The sequence below is a fragment of the Porites lutea genome, chromosome 2 (genome assembly GCF_958299795.1).
Source record: "Porites lutea chromosome 2, jaPorLute2.1, whole genome shotgun sequence".
NCBI classification, from domain to species: Eukaryota; Metazoa; Cnidaria; class Anthozoa; order Scleractinia; family Poritidae; genus Porites; species Porites lutea.
Genome location: NC_133202.1, coordinates 48901540 through 48921170, shown reverse-complemented (window position 1 = coordinate 48921170; position 19631 = coordinate 48901540). Strand labels below are relative to the sequence as shown.

At 39.0% G+C, this 19631-nt stretch overlaps 1 protein-coding gene across 1 annotated transcript; it reads right to left on the bottom strand.

The window, feature by feature from the left end:
* Positions 1 to 482: 482 nt before the first annotated feature.
* On the bottom strand, positions 483 to 15505 carry LOC140928914 (neuralized-like protein 4). The gene is made up of 14 exons (XM_073378715.1): positions 15079 to 15505; positions 14227 to 14509; positions 13006 to 13139; positions 11066 to 11312; positions 10179 to 10450; positions 9147 to 9296; positions 7721 to 8151; positions 6881 to 7093; positions 5991 to 6372; positions 5185 to 5265; positions 4832 to 4970; positions 4127 to 4242; positions 3634 to 3781; positions 483 to 2004 (listed from the first exon to the last, which is right to left on the bottom strand). The coding sequence occupies exons 1-14, from the start codon at positions 15302 to 15304 to the stop codon at positions 1791 to 1793; spliced, it is 3036 nt and encodes a 1011-aa protein (XP_073234816.1). The 5' UTR covers positions 15305 to 15505; the 3' UTR covers positions 483 to 1790.
* Positions 15506 to 19631: the final 4126 nt, after the last annotated feature.

Here is a 19631-nt window from a genome sequence, read left to right as displayed (position 1 = left end):
TTTAGTGGAGTATTCTGTGTTCTAATTTAAGAAAAGCATGAAATGTCACAAAGTTTCGTTATAGTTATGATTAATTGCTAACACAAAGCTTCATGTCGTCTAATTTGGTCTGTAATAACGCTGGTGATGGGAATCTCTCTCTGCAGTCGTCCGCTGATATTGTTAATTGATCACTCGTACAATTACAGACTGAGTTGGACTCCACTCAGTCCTATTACCATTATTTATAGGAAATGTAAGATTCAAGTTGACAACTGAAATAAACGGTCCTAAATAATTCTAATGAATGCAACTAGCAAAAGCTACTAATTTTGTGTAGATATAGTGAACGGTAGATGGCCATTGAAGGTAAACCTTAGTCCTCTTGGGCAAATTGAGGTTATTCATTTGCCTTAAAGGTGATTCTAAATCTGTATCTCGGTATCACGATCTTGAAACAGCTCTCCAGCAAGGTAAAGAGAATAAGAGAGAAAGATACCAAACACTTTTACAAAGCTTTAATTCAAAAAACAACTTGTTACAAGGATGCAAACTTAAGGGTCTATTTGCTGCCCGTGCGAGTATAGATTGATTGTGGTAAGGGCGCCAATTAAGACTATTAATTTGTCAATAAAGTCGAAGTTACACACCTGTCTAGCGAAATAAAAGCTGTATATAAAGAATTCCGGTTAAAATTACAAAATAGCAATGGATCACTCGAAAATGTTGGACGTATTCTCCTGCTCTCCTTTCCTGACGGACACTCCTGTAAATGGACACAGTCAGGGGGATCGGCATTTCTGTTATCATATCAATATTGGCGATTATTATCAGACCTTTCCTTTAAAATATCTTAACATTTCCAAGCAAAAAATTGATAATATACTTTATGGACGTACAGTTATGCAATCAATAAAAACATTAAGGACAAAGAAAAAAGTGACTATCTCCTCACATTTTCACTAAATAACTAGGGGCCCATGCCTTAAATGACTTGAGATTTCACGGGAATGACAATTCCTGGGATATCTGCCAAAACTGCCATTCTTGCCACCTTGCACTTAGACCCGAAATTACCATCTTTCAACGCCCACTTCTATGACCTTCTGCCGGTACAGCTTCAAGAGTGAACGAAATTTGTTGCTGTACATCGTTGACGCTTTTTATTTGTTTATTTATGTGTTTATTCATTTTTTTTTTTCTTTTTACCTTCACTTGATGCAAAGGACGATGTCTTTGTTCTACTCTTGGTAAAATATGCAAGATCTTAACTAAGAAAACTGACCTTTTAAATTTTGATAAGGGATCCTGTAAGTCCAAAGCAGAACTTCCTATGCACTTCCTAGTGGTAAACGAATGTTAAAAAATGGTCGTTTTTTCGCCATTAATCTTACAGTATTAGGGAATGTATCGACAGATTTAGGGGCGGGCCCAGGGGGCTCCGGCCCCCGCTTTTTTGGTTTATGAAATATTTCAGCATTACATGTTCAATAAGGAATCCAGGCATTTGCTAGACTTAAGCGTCCAGAATGCACAGAATGCACTGCATTGCATCTCAGAGTACTTCAATCACAAATATTTTCCTGGAGGAGCATGCGCCTGAAACTCCCTAGAAAAGTGCGCTTTTCTCAGTCCTGATGGGCGCTATCACGCCCATATTGCCAGTGTATAATATATATCTAGGCCCCCACTACCACAAAATCCTCCGTCCGTCCCTGAATATAAAGTGATCAAAAGTACAAAGTTGCTGCCCTCTTAGAAGAAAAACTGAAAATTATTGGCGAAATAGCCTTACAATAATTATTTGAAATTCAATTAGTTTCATCGAGTTTAACCAGAAGTCCATACAGAATGATGGATCCACGTTGCTTGGTAGACCACTCAATCTCCTGGTTGCTAAACTTAGGATCAATCTCAGAGGTAGCAGCAATCGTCTCTCGTCCAACCTGATAGCTATCTGGGTCGATACACAGTTGAAGAACGGTTTTGGTGTTCAACTTCTTTTTCGTCAGAGGGTCCTCAAAACTACAATATTACAAGAACAATGTTACTACATCAAGGGACGTGGTATATTTGATTTGCGTCATACTTGTCTCCAAATTGTCTTCTTATAGTGTAATAGCTTGAAATCAAGACCGGTTGCTACTCTAATTAGATGATCAAGATTTTATAACGATTCTACTTCCAAGGGTTAAGCAATCTTGGAGTTCTTCTCCTTGGGCTATCCGGTGCAAAATGGGTATAATCAAAAGGAATGTTTCCCGGTTAACTTGTGACAAACATAGGTTAGTATACTCCTTCTTCAAGGATTGGCGTAGCAGTGGCGCATTAAGGTTAATTGGCGTCACTGCTGTTATAATTGTAATTTGGTTACATTACATCTACTAAATATGGACCTTAAGATTTGACAACGGCGACGGCGACGAGAACGTCAAAAAAGCAACAGTTTTAGTAACCAAAACAACAATTTTGCACGCACTTCAAGTTTTTTTGTATATTTCTTTGCCGTCACTGCACGACTACGACCTGAGAATGCCCAACTTCACGTTGTACAGAGGAAGTACACAAGCGACGACGAAATTTACTCTCTTTCTGAACTTGGATACGGTTCTTTGGAATTCAACTTTAGGAGGGTTCACGTACATTTGACAATTAAAAGTTAGCTACTTGGGGTAATCGAAATGAAGATTGAAAGAACGCGAATTTACTTTTTCAGCGACGCTTTCACTGCCGTCGCCGTCCTCGGGTAATAAAAGGTCTCTAATAAAAGCATGAGCACAACTTAGGAAAATTCAATCCCGTTACCATATAAAACACAGATGTAAAACTATGGCCGCCTTCACACGGCACTGCCGAAGAATTTTTAACAGTTAAAAATTCGAACGTTGAAGTGTTTCGATGACACGAAACCACCTTAACTGTACAGGGATCTAAATGCATGGCCGTTCAAAAATTTGAACGTTAAACTCGAGGTCATATTTTTAGCTGGTACGGTCTAAAATTTGACCAGCGCGGTGTGAAAACCATAAGGCCCTGTTCAAAAAAAAAAAATCTGTAAACAGGAAGCCATTTCTAGTGCGAACGATTTTCGTTTTTTCACCTGCCAAAATTTTCTCAACTGTCGCCAAACTTCAAAGATGCCGTCGAGAACATCTGGAGGCCTTTTTAAAATCCTTCTTTCCTTGACATCTTATCCTTCTTCGGCTCATCTTATTTTGCGAACATGATCAATATAAAGTTCCTTTAAATGACGTTCCTAATTATACGAAAAATATCTCTCGACTCTAAATTTTTAATTTCTTTTTAAAGGCCAAACTCTATTTTTCGTGGTAGTGCGAACATGTACAGGGCCCAACCGTCTAAATTTGTGTACGGAAAAGGCGTGGGCTGTATAGATGCGCGGACACTCTTCTCTGCAGTAAGGGGACCCAGTTTTGGATTAGCAAAAGTAACGCGCTGCGCACGAGCAGATAGAAAAGCCACACACAAACGTTAAAATTTAACTTGGTGCGCCAATTTCATGTGAACAGGGCGAAAATAATGAGCGGTTCCGTGCGGAAGAAATGTTGCGGTAAATTCTTCAGCCAGTCAAAAATTCGTCCTGCTTCCGTGTGAACGTAGCCTAAGGAAGGTACATGAAGCGTTTCAAGTTACCTTTTGGGTTTCGCGTAGGAGTTGTGCCCTGAGTATCGAACACTCGGTGATACAAAGATCTGCTTTGTGTCAAACCCTGACGGTTTTCTGTTGTCGTTGAAATGTCCTTCTTCTTCGCTTAGTTTTCTTCCCCCAAGAGCTACATCACCTGCACAGTATAAGAAAATCACAATCAAAAACCGGATCATTGTTAGCATCTAGAAATAAAACCCTTCATAAAAAAAGTGCCTAATTAAAATTAACGAATCACAACGTATATAATCCATGGCAAGAACATAGCAATGTATGTTAAACTGGTGATCTCTGTAAATAGGCCATTATTTTTATAAACCCCCTCCCACCAACACCACCCGTTAACCAGTGGGTCTGTTCCACACTGCTCAGAATGATCCCCGGTCAATAGACTTCATTGGAGTCCGAAGTAAGATAACATAAATTGCCATTAGACTATGGACAAATAACTCGGAAAACTGTTTCTTGGGCAAAAAAATACCTGGTATGAGAAGGTCACCGCATTTCAAAATGTCGTTAACGCTATCTACGTTTGTGCCATGAAATGCGACGTGCCACTTGTTAAATACATCCAAGGCAAAAGCTCGAGGTTGCACTCTAGCACAGAATAGAAAACAAATTAGTTGTTTTAATACAAGTTAGTGCGGAGAAAATGGTACATTTACTGAGAAATATCGATCAGTTGGAAAAAGAAAGAAAAGAAAGAACTAACAGTGGTATAAAGAAACCTCCAGGTTGGGTACAAAGGTGCTCTTCACTAAAGCAGGCAAAGTAACGGCATTAACAAAATGTATAAAATAGCTCACACACAGGGAGGTTAGGTAGTGTATCCACGACAAAAATTTAATTACAAGGGTAATAAGTGCTTAGCTTTTTTTTATAGCCAGTGTTTGAAGCAGACCGATCGGGATGACGACATTTTTAGAGAACTGCGTTCCCAGCGCTTTCACCTCTTAGAAAGTGGGAGGAAGAAACTCTCGAAACAAGGTTGAGACTAAGGTCATAGGAGAGTTTGCCTCCGCACGTCAAGACTAGCAGTTATAAATCCTGCAATGGGACCGCTGGCTATTGCTATCCCTCTTGAAATTTGTACAATTTACTTTTTCTTTTTTTTTTTCTGCTTAGAACGTACATAAAAGACGAATTATATGTAAATCATTTTCAACTTTATATCGTTAAAACTCACTTAAGCCCAAACCGACACCATCCTATGGGAATTCCATAGTCCTTTGCAGGCTCTCCTCGAGTGTAAGAGAGCATGTCACCCCGAGCTACGTGGCATTCCGTACAAAAGCATCTGTCGTATTCTGGGGCGAAGAAAACATCTAGGAAAAGGGACAATCCGTATTGCAAAAAAAAATTATGAGATTTATCCTTCATTTAAATTGCATTACAATCACGATAATTTTGTTTCGGTCCCAGTTTATTCACTAAATTTAAATTCCACTTCTTTATAGAAGAAATTAAAAACAAAGCCAATGACTTACTTGATGAATTAATGCAACTAGTTCCTTGATCTCGGGAGCAGAAGTTATTTACCTGATAGTTTAAGTGACGACTTAAATCTCCGGCATGTTTCCTGGTAGTCACAGTGAGTTCGTGGTTGCAAGTGCGGATCGCCTGGAAACAAAAGTCACTATTTTGGCATGGAGTATAAAGCACAAACTTGTAAATGACCAAGTTCTAGTAGAGACACTACATTAAGATTAGTTTTCCGGAACCTAAGAGGGGAAAAAGGACAGTCGCCACGTAGGTGTCATGATATTTGCGGAATATAAACTGAAGCGATATTTTTGTTACTTTGACACCCGCCATTTTCACTAAGTGAAAAGTACTTTAATATTTCAAATCGAGCAACCTGATCTAAAAAAAAAAAATGTTTACACAAAATTCAAATGAAATATATGCAGCAGTAATGTAATGCAGAGAGAGACGAGCACATAAAAATTTTGCAATGAATTTTAAATATAAGTTTCCTCAAATTAGCGTTAGATAATTCAACTGTACCAAGGAAGGCCAGTGGAAAATTTAGAAATGAAACTTATTCAGAAATTCAGCACTGTGTGTTATGGTCCATAGTGTAATGCGGAAATTATTTGTTCAAGAATCTTGGGCATAGGCCGAATGATGATGATGATGATGATGATGATGATGATGATGATGATGATGATAATGATGAAGGTGACGATGATGGTGATGATGATGATGATGATGATGATGATGATGATGATGATGAGGATGAGGATGAGAATGAGGATGATGATGATGATGATGATTATGATGATGATGATGATGATCAAAAATCAGATTAACCATCACTTAGCTAACCGTTATGTTTGGGTTACCTTGTTTGTATGCAGTTTCTCTGAGCTCCAAAAGAACTCTTTTGGCAGCCTCCTGGACATCTTGGTTCTCACTTTTGCTTGTGCGCGATAGCTCTTCCATTGCGCTCGCGCTTTCTTTTATTTTGGCTTTGCCTTTGGAATTCTTTGCAATGATCCACAATGCGTTTGCAGCACATTCCTTTTCAATGATTCCGCCTTTATCAATGAGCGAGACTAGAAGTGCAACGACGTCTCGGTCCAGCATAGTCTCCAGGTTCCTTTCATTGAAAAGCAAATTACCCAGGCCAACAGCAATTTCCTGAGCTGACCAACTCAATCCTTCTGATCTACGGATCTTCTGATCTAAGGCATTGCGCAACATACCAAGAATATAGCTTAATACCTGAAATAACAAACAGAGGCGTTTCTTATTACATTACATTTAATTGTAAGCATCTTCGCAAGCAATTTCAAAATAACAAGCAAGAACGTAGGCGACCGTTTCTAATGAATTCTACTGATTTCTTTTAATATTCTCTGTTATTGCTGAAATCAGAAAAAAAGAATAACCATTTCAGGGTGCAAAGAAAGTTATTTTTACAGCTTACCATTCGGGCAAGCTGAAGCTAATATTTACTAGCCCAAACATCATTTCAACTAGCCCCGAACACGTTTGATGAGCAGATTGATTTCACAGTTCTTCAGTCTGTAATATGAATTCCTCAAAAAAACTTCACTTGCCCGACGGGCAAGTTATTATAACAGAATTCACTAGCCCGATAGAAAAATCCACTAGCCCCGGGTTATCGGACACTACTTTCTTTGCACGCTGCATTTACAAATTTAATATCATTTTTACATTACACTGCAATATTTCGTGTTCTACTGTTAGTGGAAATAAAAGGACATACCTTACTTTCGGCTTCTAATAGCTTCTTCTCTTCATAAGAAGGTATATATGAAAGCGTCAATGTGGCCACTACAACGACTCCCATATCATCTGCCTTAAGGAATGGTGTAATTCTCTCTAGTGCTCTCAGTTCACAGAGAATCTGGCGATTTTCTGAAGCCTTGGCACAGTTGTGGAGAATGTTGATGGCGGAATAAATGAGATCTTTTCTTTTCTGTTCGATGAAAAACGAGAAATTAATCAATTTATTTCTTTATTTGTTTTAAAGAAGAAAAAATCGAATTTGCTTATCCTTCCCTTTTTACTTATTTCTTAAGGATTAACTACCCGCAAACATTTTTTTACATCTCATAAAAGTATCTTGAAGTTAGACTCGATGACGCAAGATAGCGGCGGAAATCAAGCCTATCCTTAAGTATGACTTCATAAAAACTAGATTTGTGAAATTATGGGATTTGTAGGGATATTATGAAAGAACAACGTCCAAGAGGCCCCCTTGCCAAAAACTAGCATTTTGGAACAAACGTTCTCTGAGATATTAACCCTGTTATGTTCTGATGACTCCACACAAATCCTTCTAAATTTGACTCTGTTCATAACGTTACGAGCAAAGGCCCGAACTTGAATTTAAAAATCATACTTTGGGAATCATTTTTGAAATCATAGTTTTATCGGAAAGTAAACGTTGAAGGTAGAGTTCGTTTGTTTCTAAGCACAATTTTCGAAACGCAATCTATATGGCGTCGCCCATTTTTAAAAGTGTCCTTTGTGAAAGAAAAAAAACCTTGTCAGTGAAAAGCTTAATCCTCTCATTTGGAAACATGACAAATTCTGGACTCGCCTCATTTTTAAAACTCCTGGCACCATAAGTGTCGAGATCATTTAATACAATCTTCAACAAGCCACTTCGACCAAGTCCTCTAGCCATTCTTAAACTGGCGTCTGAGTAGTTCCAGAATACGCTACGAACCACCAACATCCCAAGCCAGCCATTCTTGGTCTCCATACCCATGTCCATTAAGCGTTGTAGAAGTTTCGTCAGATGCAATGGAGCATCAATCTCAGCCAAATGATCGCCGTACTTTTGTCGGAGTTCCCGATCATCTGTTTCTTCATAGGGTTGTAAAATGTCCTTCGCCACTTTTTCCACCACAGCCAGAATATCTTCGTATGACCCTTCTTTTAAGATGTTTATGGTGTTGTTCATTCCAACCATCACTGAAACAGCATCTACTTGGTCTTGGTTGCTTGTTTCTGTTTCCGCTGTACCACCTGAAAGATAAAGAGCAGTGCTAAAGGTCACGGAAAAACGGACAACAAAAAACGTGCAACTTGTCTTCCAACATTGCTGCAAAAGAAGATGAATAGCCATGTTGCGCGATTTACCACCCACATCAAACCTGTCTTACAAAAAATCAAGTTGTTAACAGGTTTGAACGCGAGTGGTCAAACGCCCAACATCACTTTTGAATTCGTTTAATAGCAATGTTGCAAGACAAGTTGCACGTTATATGTTGCCCGTTTTGCCGAACCTTATGAACTAGGGCAAGCAAGAGTGAAATTTCAAAGCCCATTTTATGTTATTTATTTATTCATTCATTCATTCATTCATTCATTCATTCATTCATTCATTCATTCATTTATTCCCTTCTTTTTCTTTGCCTAAGATGAATTTTTCTTTAATAAACTATTCTTCACAACTTCGTCCCCAGGGTCCTCTCGTCTCCGTCCCTGGGCACCAGGTTGTGTGATTCATTGCTTCAAGAAAAGCTCCGAAATGGGATCAACGAGATTAATGAGATTATTTAATCGCTGCGTTTACTTTCATTTTAAGCATGTCTTAGAAAAGATCTTCACTTATTGTAAGTGAATTTGGTGAAGCAGAGTAAGTATGTTAAGTTAAAACGTTTTCTTACTATTTTATAATCGCAAACCACCAAGTTTTATAAAAAACCTATGTTCGCTAAGATGCGTAAGCATGGGCGACCCAGGAATTTTCGTACCTTGGGGATCCAACTTGACCACACTATTAATTGAACCCGATAATTTATGTCCTTCGACGCCTTTACACATTAGTTTCTACAAAGTAGACGTTTACTTTCATGTGCAGTACGCGTGATACTCTACTTCTACTAGTTAAAATTCGTTGATGGTATTCTAGCACTTCATAGACGAATTTTTACGAAATCTGGACATCACGCTCCACAGACCCTTTCTCTAGCCTAGATCCACCATTGGTTATTAACAGTCACAGGGCATTTGCATACCAGTTATAGTTACTTCCTCTGTCTGGCCAAACACATCTACTACTCCGTAAAGTACAGAAGGGATAGTTTTTATACACTTTCCAACATTCACTCCGTTAATGAAAAAATGTAAGGTGTCGTCCGACTTTCTCATAACCCCCACGCGGTCACCTACCTGTTAATGAAAACAAACATTAAAAATCAACACAAGGAAAGAGCTGCATCATTACGACAAATTTACACCAAAAAGGACAACATTGACTCATGTAAGAGAATCTGGATTCCGGGAATCCGGGAAATGTTTGCGTCTGAAATCCGGAATCCTTGGCTTTGGAATCAGGGATGCAGCATGCAGCTCAAGGAATCCAGATTCCAGGATTTAAGTTCAACTAACATAGACTGAAATCCAGTACCTGGAATCCGGAATCCACAGCGGGGTATCCAGAAGCCAAGACTATCCTGAACTGCCTCACAGGGGGTGGGGGGGGGGGGGGGACAGGCGAGTCATAGCATCTTGGCCTTTATTCCCTCAGAAAAATAGTGGGATGTGGGTTTAGTTGGCAAGATAGTGATGCAGGGCTAAAAAGAAAAAGAGGGAGTTTGGAACCGAGGAATGAAGGTTTATATGAATCCAAATTCAGGAGAGCATAGCTACAGGCTAGTTGAAGCTAAATGAAACAGAGGTTTGACTGTCTCTAACGAGGTGTGATTTTTCCCTAACATAAGAGACCTCCTCGGCTCTCTTTCGATTTTTCATCACTAAACCCTTCACGCCCATGATAAGATACAAGCTGATAACAAATTCATCGGAGGAAGCCACAGATTAAATATAGTGTGAAAGCACAAGCCTATGATTTATAAGACTATTGCAGCAGAAATTTAGTTTTTAGAATGGTACATGTAACAACAGAAGTTTTACCAGCTTGTCTCTTCTTACGGCCTTTAAATATATTATTTTAACTACTCACCTGACCCACCAGAATACACTGAATTTTAATCGTTTGCCAGTGTTTCCCGGCCAGATGATATCGGTAGAGCTACCTTTAAAAGGACTTATCGACAAATTGTCCAAGTTCTTAGATACCGTGGTCATTTCTTTGCCATTATTGACGATTTTATCAGAAGTAAGTACAAAAGTCGTTCCTTGTGAGCAGGAAGTTATTGTTGAAGGGAACTTCAACTGATCAGCAGGAACAGTTGTGGCACCAATGTCCAGGGATCCAAACCACTTGGGAACTTTACTGTCCAAACGAACCTCAAACAATTCATCATCCTGCAGAGGCTGGCTTGTCACTACAACTCCTTGATCGAAACACTGAAGAGCACTGTTTATCAAAACAAACAGCATTTTAAAATAGCTTTAGCCATGCACAAGCAAAAAAGACGCATTAAGAAGGGTAGAAATGTTTCTCACATAGTCGACAGTTAAGAGGATCCCAAATAGGGTTCTTCAATCCCGTAATCCCGACCTGAAATTTCGTGTAATCCCGTCATCCCGAGGGTTCCTTTTGGCATCCTTTTAATTCCGAATCTCGCCCCGATTTTGCTTTAAAATCCCGAATCCCGAGTTTCAAATAATTAAAGGTAAATCGTATCCCGAAAAACCTAGTATTGAGGACCCTCAGTTAAGCCCTCAAAAACATCTGCAGTCACTTTTGGACAAATTCATTGCATTCAGATCAAACTTTTAAGGAGGAAAAACTTTGGTTTTTTTCAATACTCAAATAAGTGGCAAAAAGTTTTCGACTTGGGTCAGTAGGTCATTGTCCTGATAGCGCCATTAAAATAAAACTGCTAGATGAGAATCCTTTTGAAAATTACTGATATTACATGGGTTAAATTGATAAACTAATGGCCTAATTAAGGAAGCAAAAGCAAAAGCATCAGATCAGTGAAAACAGTTTTGCAGATGACGTTTCATCTAGAGGTTCATTTCTTACTCGATTCTCTTTGCCTTCTTTCCAGCAAACATCACAGCAATACTGGCCCCACAGGTGTGGCTAAACTCGTATGACTCCGAGGATTTCACAGGGTCAGAGTTTGTTGCGACCTGGTCAGGGGATGAGGTGCTCGGAGACTGGGGAGGTGATGTAGAACTGGGTGATTTTGGCGGAGGTATGACTGTGGTGGAATAAGCTGAGGAAGTCGACTTCTTTTTAGAGGCCTCCAGCTTAGCTAGCAAATTGTCTTTGAAAACATAAAAAGTGAAAAGTAATGATGATGATGATAATGATGACTCTTACTTGTAACTTTTATTGTAGTCTTAAACGGTTTAAACCTAGTACACGTTTTCTTTTATATATTTTTGTTTATTCTTATTTATTAGCTTTTTGATTTTTTAGCCAGCAGGACCCCGTTGATAACAGTGGTTGGTACTGAAGGTTGATCCTGAATAAATAAATATTCGATTATTATTATTATTATTATTATTATTATTGTTATTATTGTTATTATTATTATTATTATTATTATTATTATTATTAAATATATATACGTATTTAAGGAGTGACTTAAAGATTGCGAAACGATCAGTAAGACGAGTAGCCTCGACAACACAAAAGCTGTGGTCGTCAAGAACCGTAAAAGAATTTTTTAAGTAAATCAAGATAGTGTAAAGCTTGAGATAAAGTCTGGATGAGCAATAGAGTTCTAAACCGATGACGTCATAAAAATTAAAATTCTGAAATTTTGGGATTTGTCAGGATATTCCTGAAGAACAACGTCCAAGAGGCCACCTTGCCAAAAATAAGTATTTCGGAGCAACTGTCTCTGAGATATTAGCCCAGTTATGTTCTGATAACTCCATGCAAATCCTTCTGAATTTGACTTGGGTCGAGCTATTGTTTACACTATACCGGATAGCGCTTGCACCGGTACAAAAACCATATAACAACCTGCGGTTTTTGCAAAAGAGAGAAGCTGCACTGCGCAGATCGTGAAAGTGGATTGCCACATATTGGACGGTTTTCTGTTACTTTTTGTGGCAGTGTGATCAGGTATTGGATCCGTAGCAATGAGTCGACGGAGCGACGAATGGAACGAAAAAAAGCGTTAATAAATATCTAGGTTTCAGGATAAGGATTTGGTGCACTATAGCTATTAGTACCGCTCCGGTACGAGGTTCGATGAGTGTGTTTCAGTTCTGGGCCGTTGTGTTCATACCAGGCCGGATTATGTTGACATGAAAAGCTATCCGTCATACTGTAGATATAGCGTTTGTCTTACCTTGTATTTGGACATATTTGGCAGAGTTTTTACGAAGTCTCCTAATACAGTCAACTCTCGTCTTGCGGACACCCCGCCGATAACGGACACCCCGATAATACGGACAGTAGCTAAATATAAGTCCCGGGCAAAAACAAATTACAGACGTTTGACTGAAATAAAATCCCGCTACTACAGACTCTCGCTAATGAGGGTACTAACTCACTTCGGTTTGAGGACAAGTATTCTACAAGAACAAAAACATTATTTATACCGCTTACCAAAACCCAGAACTGAAGCAATTAAAAGAACCTTCTTCTATTCCTCCATAAACTGCTCTAGAACCAACCACCTCCTTTAGCTAGACGAAGACTACACTGTATAATAACACCGCCTCGAAATATACGGTGGATAATTTTAAAGTTAAAAGTTATTCTGATTCTTAAAAAATTTCGTAGTTTTTTAATACCGTTGCAAATGGATTCTCCTTTTTACTAATTTACTCACATTCGTTTTTTAACATTTCTTGAGTTTTCAATTTTTAAAATTTTCAAAAATTTTTAAAGATCTTTTAAAGTATTCTGTGGCAATGAAACGACAACGATCTTGCAGCTCATGAGAGTGGTCACAAGTTATAGATTTAATTTACATTTACCTTTTTCAACAACTAACCCACCTCCACGTCCAAGATACTTCATTTTGATGTCACAGTTGCCGTACACAGCACTTGCGCATGGGGAAAGAGGTATCAGAGAGTTACGGGGTAAATTACTGAAGGCAACTCCCAGGTGTGTTTCCTCTGTAGCAAAGCTTAGAATGCAAAGAATAATACAACACCAGTTTCAGAATGCGAAACTGCAGTAATGATGTCCTTCTAATCTTGGTCAACTGGCAGGTGTACTTACACGTGGACTCATGGGGTGAAACGACATCTTATTCAAAATTTTGAGTCAGTAACAACCTAGCCCAGTTTTCTCGAAAGATGTTAAGTCTTTGTGTCCTCCCCACTTAAGGGGCGTTTTAAGAATAATTAAAAGGCATTCAATTACACATTAACAGGCGAAGAATCCCGACTATTTTGCAAGGGCGGGCGAGGATTTGAAGTCGGAAATACCGAGAAACATAATCCAGCTTGAGGCAAGGGCGGGAGTTGAGCTCGAGTCCCCCCTGACTGCAAGTCCATCGATCTAACCGCAATGCAATGTAAATCATGAAATTTCAACCAAAGATATCACTCTCAGAAAGTAGTCTTTTTACAGCCATCCAGCCCACCCTCCTATATAAGGTTGGGAAAAAACTGGCAGCCTCTTCTGGATGAAACACGCCCTAGATAGAGTTGGGTTGGATGAGGCGGGAAGAGAAAAATAATCATCTGAAAGAGGAGCCATGGAGCGGAGAGCGGGAAAGACAAGGTACAAAGCCATAATTTCAACCTCTGTGTCTTCTCTGGAAAATAATAATTAACGCATGGTGTGTGTGCCTTACATCGAGGCGAGTCGACCGGGCAAGACCGCGAAAAATAGTTCATGTGGAAATTACCTTCAAACGGCCGTCAAGTGACAGGAGTTTCCATCACACTTTAGGCAAGTTTAGCAAAGATAACAACAAACGACAGCACGAGAGCAAGCTGAAAGGTCTGAAAGCGACTTCTCGTACTCGCAATTTGCCGTTCCAGCTGTCGTTGGTCAATTCGTTTTTGTTTTTGTTTTTTTTTTACTCCCGTGGTCATCTCTGTCGTCACGAATAGCCGAATAGTACAAGGAGAACAAGCGCGCGCTCGAAAGAGGAATATCACTTTCCCGCTGGCGAGAAGATATTAACAAGAAAAGATCAAAAACTAAACAACAGTAGAGATATTTCAGTTAAGTAAAACGCTAAAACATATTGACTGGATTACCTCAGCGTGGCATTGTCCATGTCAAGTATAACATATACCGTATCTGGTACTACAAAAGTTGGAAAATTCGCTGGATAAGATGTCTCCTGCCCATTGTGAAAGGACACTTTCTTACTTAAATTCCATCCCCATGACTGTGTGTTCGACCCTACTAAGGGGATGTAACCGAAGCACTGAAGAGGTGCCTCAGGCGTAGCTATTCCAATGACTGCATGCGATCCCCGTTCGTCTTCTTCCCACGTTATTTCCCACACATGTCGGCCTTGTCTGTAACCTTGCTTCCCTGGTTTAACGAAAAAAGAAAATCAAGGCTAATAATAAAAGCAATAATCAATATTCTACACCTACAACGTAGGTCGGCCGACAAATAAGTAGAAGAAAGAAAGGCTGAATGATTTAATTATTTGTTTATTTATTTTATTATTTATCCATTCAAATTTGTATTATCACATTTTGGGGGGAGGGGGGGCTGCAATGTGGCACCGAAAAACTCTTTTTCCTAGGGGGGTGCAAAACAGGGAAAACACTCTTCTCTTGGTCCAAAATATATCAGTCCAGACACACTAGTCGTAAATATTGAAAATGCTGCGTTAACGTTTTCAGAACGTCGTTAGACCAGGTCGAGAAAAAATCCAAAAATTGTACAAGGAAGACGAGTTTTCTCAACGAGAGTCAGGCTTGGCGTAAAATAGAATTGTTGCCCCTCATCCCCCCTCCCCCCACCCCCTCCCCCCGCACCCGCTTCTTTTTCATTTTCCCTGATTGAAACGATGGTCTTTCACACAAGTCTCTTGGTTCTGCGGAATTAATATTGCTTTTGAGGAAGGGGAATCTCTTGAATAAAAAACATACCTCTTATGGCATCTGTAGTAAGAGGAGAGGGCAGTCGTCTAGCTGTCAGCCTGTCACGCAACACTCTGAACTTTGGGGAGCAGTCCTCTGGATCCCACGCATGCTCAAACTGTTCAGAGGGTATTTGTGATTCCTCTAATGCTTCACGCAGAGCATTAAGAAGCGCGAGCTCATAAAGTGAGTTCACCCCTCCCTGACGTACATGAATGGACTCTTCAGCACCCATGGTTGCTGTTATGAAGTAAAAGGAGATGTAGGAAACTGGGACTCAGTATGGTAGGTTTTACTATTTCATCACCTTTGCAATGAACATTATTGAATGGAAAGTCATTCATTATGCAATTCCATCAAAATAAATATGAACTTTTAAGTATTATCCATCAAAACAATTTCCATACATCACTACTGTTACTGATTAGTTTGCAGAGTACCTCAGCAGGGGGATAATGCCCAACTATAAGCATCTATTAAAACAGGGGCACCCAACGTCAATTTTCGGAAAATATCTGTTCCGAAGACGATTTGAGACCTAGAATTTTCGGAACTTTTGTTGTAAAATTTCTTGCTTGTCTGCCTCTCCTAGCATTTTCGAACATCTAAGAAATGGAATAATTGCCCATTTTTAACCCTAAAAAGGTCACCTAGAATTTTCGGGAGCCTTTTTTCTGGCTGAAATTTTCCAAAATGTAAGCTTTGATCCCTATAATTTTCAGATCACTAGACTTTCAGCTAGGAAATCAGAACAGATGAAACAATTTTAGGGGATAAAAATATGCCTACATCTACCCTTTAAATACTAAAATACGTTCAACAATGCTATCTTTAAGTGGTTTTGAACCATATTCGCGTTGGGTGCCCCTGTTAAAAGTTCAGACGCTAGACAATTTTCAAAAATAAAAACCATTCCTGTTTGGTTATCCTTGGATTTCAAATGTCAACCCAGAAAAATGGTTTTGCACTTCCCCTATCTGATTACAACAACAAGGAATGAATTAAACTATCTTTGTCCAGCTATTCCCAGCTGGTAGGAAAAAGCCTTCAGAGGGCAAGGATGTATTACAATGTAACAATAACAAGCTGCATGTCATGTAGTAATACATGCAAGCAACTGCTGACATAGTTTAGGATGTCCTGCTAGGCGATACTATTTCCTTAGATAATACAGGCCAAAAGTACAAGGCATTTTATACGGAAAAAGAGACACTCCTGTTTAGTTACCCAGGCCTTTTAGAAACCTAAAGAATGACCGTTTAGCAATAAAAAACCCAGATATGATATGCCTCCTAACAAATGTTGCTAAAACTCAGGATGTCCCGCTGGACGGTACCATTTTCTCCGGTAATACCGGCCAAAAGGACAGGGCCACTTTTATGAATAAAAATATTCCTATACAGTTATCCTAAGCTTTCTCGATCTAATCTCCAAGCAAGTGGGAGTGAATGCCGCTGTAAGCGCCTTCTTGTCTTTTATCAAATCATAGCATGACGTTAAGGTCTCTAAATAAAGCCCCCGAGGGGGTGTCTCATTTTTTGTCTAGGATTACTTTGGCGCATCGTTTCTGTAAATTGATTACGTCTCGGACGTGCGGCTTTGGTTTGCTCCATGTCCCCAAGACAATAACCCCCGTAGTCAAGTATTAGCTGGATAAGTGAGTTGTAAAACAAACTTCTCAGCTTTCAGTCACAGAAATTTATCTGTTCTTTTCAAAAGGCGAAGTCGCTTTCCTATATTCGATACCGTTATTTAAAAACAGTTGTCTATCTTTATGCCAGGTAGTTTAATATTGGCTACAGAATCAAGCTGAACCTCAACTGTTCTCACATTCAGATTTCTGCCGTTCAAGCAGTTAGCCCCAAACTTATGCTGTAGACAATCGCTTGCAGGGACGAGAATCATCACCAAACAAACGTAAACGCAAACACAACTTACATATGAGCTTCTGGGAACAAAAAATCGAACTTACCCTATGGCTATGTGGAAGACGAGCTCAGAGCACTAGCCTAATCACCAATTAACCGACTGCTGCTTCAGCCACGAACACTGAGATACACTTTAGAAAATAGAAGTAGTTGATTATGTAACTGAAAAGGAAGCAGCGTACTTACCACGGAAACTGCAAGGTACTGTTCTCTGTGACGCAACCAGCAGTCAAATGAAAGTTATGCTGCTTGTTAGCTCTAATCAATGGTCAATTTTCTGTACGAGTCATAGAACCATGAAATCTCGACATTTTGACACTTTTCCAATCGTGAGCTAATGAACCGTTCACCCGCTAGATCATTCTTTCTGTTGACATTTGCTTGAAAGAACTATCTTTGATCCTAGCGCACTTGTAAAATGGATTAAAGGTAAGAAGGCAGTCTTTGCCAAATCATTGATATCGTATCAGAGGATTATAGTTTTTGTTTGATATTAGTCAAAAGTAAATCAACTGCGGTAAAGATACAGTCCAGTTCAGAACATCAGGTTAAATTTTCAAAGCTATTCCCGGCGTTGTTTAGCATTGGTCACAAAACGCCCTTACATAATGGAGACCGTAAGAAAAGGGTGGGCCGTTTTGAGTATTTTTAGAGTCGGGGGTATTTATTTTTAGTGCCTATTTAAAAGTCATCTGTGCATGATTTAACAAAAAAGCCATCGTTTATGATTTTTCCAAAAAACTGTTATCATTAAATAGTTTGGAAATGAATAAACTGACGATGAATGGCGAAATTTAGAATTTTAGACCAGACGTCACATTCCCATGTTCAGTTTAGAAAAAGACACGTCATTCATGTTCACTGAACTTGGAATGGACGCGAATGACGCCGGTGTTTTGTAGGAATAAACTTCTTTCGTGGAAACAATCATACCGCTGGGCCGAAAAGTCCCAAGTACATATTTACTGAACGACTTGCCATTTCATTGACTTATTCTAGTTTTGGCTTTTTAAAAACTAGGGGTTTTCCTACTTATAATTCCGAATAGATTAGCATCTCTGCGGCAGCAGTCACCTGAGTGAGACACACCAGCCAATCTGTATTTCAAAAAGTACAAATTATTAGCTAAAAATGCTCTTCTTTTTTCACCACTCTTATATAATTCTATCTCGTTCCAATGCGCATACTTCTTCAGTTTTCAAAGGACTGACAAAAGTAAATAGAAATAATTTCTATTCTGTTGAAAAACGACTCATCTTTTCCACAACTCTCATAACCCGAGCCTTTAATACGCCGGTGGAATGCAGATGAAAGCAGGTTTAAAGCGATCAAAGAAGGACTAAATTCCCTCCAACTACTAGAAAATATAGAGGGAAGCGGCCAGAGAAGTCAGAGAAAGCGTTTCGTCGCGCAGAGAAGATCTGGAAAAGGTACTTGGTCCTGGATTACTGAATTGGGGAAAATTAAAATGAGGGATTCGTTCGATAAGCAATATCGTATGATTTCCTGACGGTGGCGAATGACCGTCGAGTTAGAAACTCGGGAATTCCCGTAGTTGTTGATTATGTAAGCTTAAATGATTTTTATTGAGGGTCGCTGACTGGATTCAGCTGTACGGTGATGCTCTTCAGTCCTTCTCAGTTTTCTAATAAACATCAGCCGAAGCGGGCTAAGTCTATTTTGGGTTCCTTTGTATCATCTTCAAATGGATACCTATTATTATTTTAGCACAAAAACGTGTTAAGGTCGACACCGATCATTCGATCATTTTATAAATTCTCAATAACTGCTAATGTGTTAAAGTGTAATGTTCATGGAGAATGTTGATGAAGATCACTATTTCTTAAGCCTGATCGCACTGAAACAGCTCAGTTCAGTTTTTAAGTGTGGATCGTAGTGGATATTTTTACACTGATTAAATCTGTGAAGTTAATTGTTTTAAGGGTATGAGGAGTGTAACCACATGCATCAGAGATTTTTAGTAAACAAAGTAATTGCACTTTTGAGCTTTCGTCAAACTCAGGTGGTTGTGAGTTTTAGGTTTGATGTTTAGACTACCTTGTTTTTGTTTTTGCGGTGACTCGAATCTCGATTTGAAATGCCTGTATTTGATTTTTTTTTTTTTTAAGTTTAATGATGAGAATTTCTGCTTTTAATTGAATTCGAGTTTTTTTTTCTTACGCCATGATTAAAAGGTACTTGAAGTTATTCATCACTTGTGATCAATAATAGATGTTGTTTATTGTTGTTGAGAGAAGATAGCGATGACTAGCCTGTAATTTTACAAACAAAACTAATCCTAAAGGAAACATCGAAGATAGTGCATGTCCAGCGTTAAGTAAAACAGTTTGGCCTTCCTGATACAACAGAGCAGCTTAACCTTTTTAGGCTGTGGCTGTGTGAGAATTTTATTCTCCAGGTGTCTCGGAGAGAACTAAAAATGCGCTTTCAGATATTGATTGAATCTCTGTCCAGCATTCAGAAATACACTTTGGACTTTTTGATGCGACAGAGCAGCTTAGCCTTTTTAGGCTGTGGTTCTGTGAGAATTTTGTTCTCCAGGTGTCTCAGAGGGAAATAAAAAATAGCTTTATTTTTAAGACATTGTTTAAGTATTTAGTTCCCAGTATTGTA

Bases quoted from the DNA above. Each gene is read 5' to 3' on its own strand.
- LOC140928914 (XM_073378715.1), bottom strand. From the start codon at position 15,304: ATGGGTGCTGAAGAGTCCATTCATGTACGTCAGGGAGGGGTGAACTCA. The intron at 13,140-14,226 runs GTAATCCAGTCA...TTGCATTCTAAG, and splicing joins ATGGACAATGCCACGCTGAG to CTTTGCTACAGAGGAAACAC. The intron at 8,152-9,146 runs GTATGCAAATGC...TTTATCTTTCAG, and splicing joins AGAGGAAGTAACTATAACTG to GTGGTACAGCGGAAACAGAA.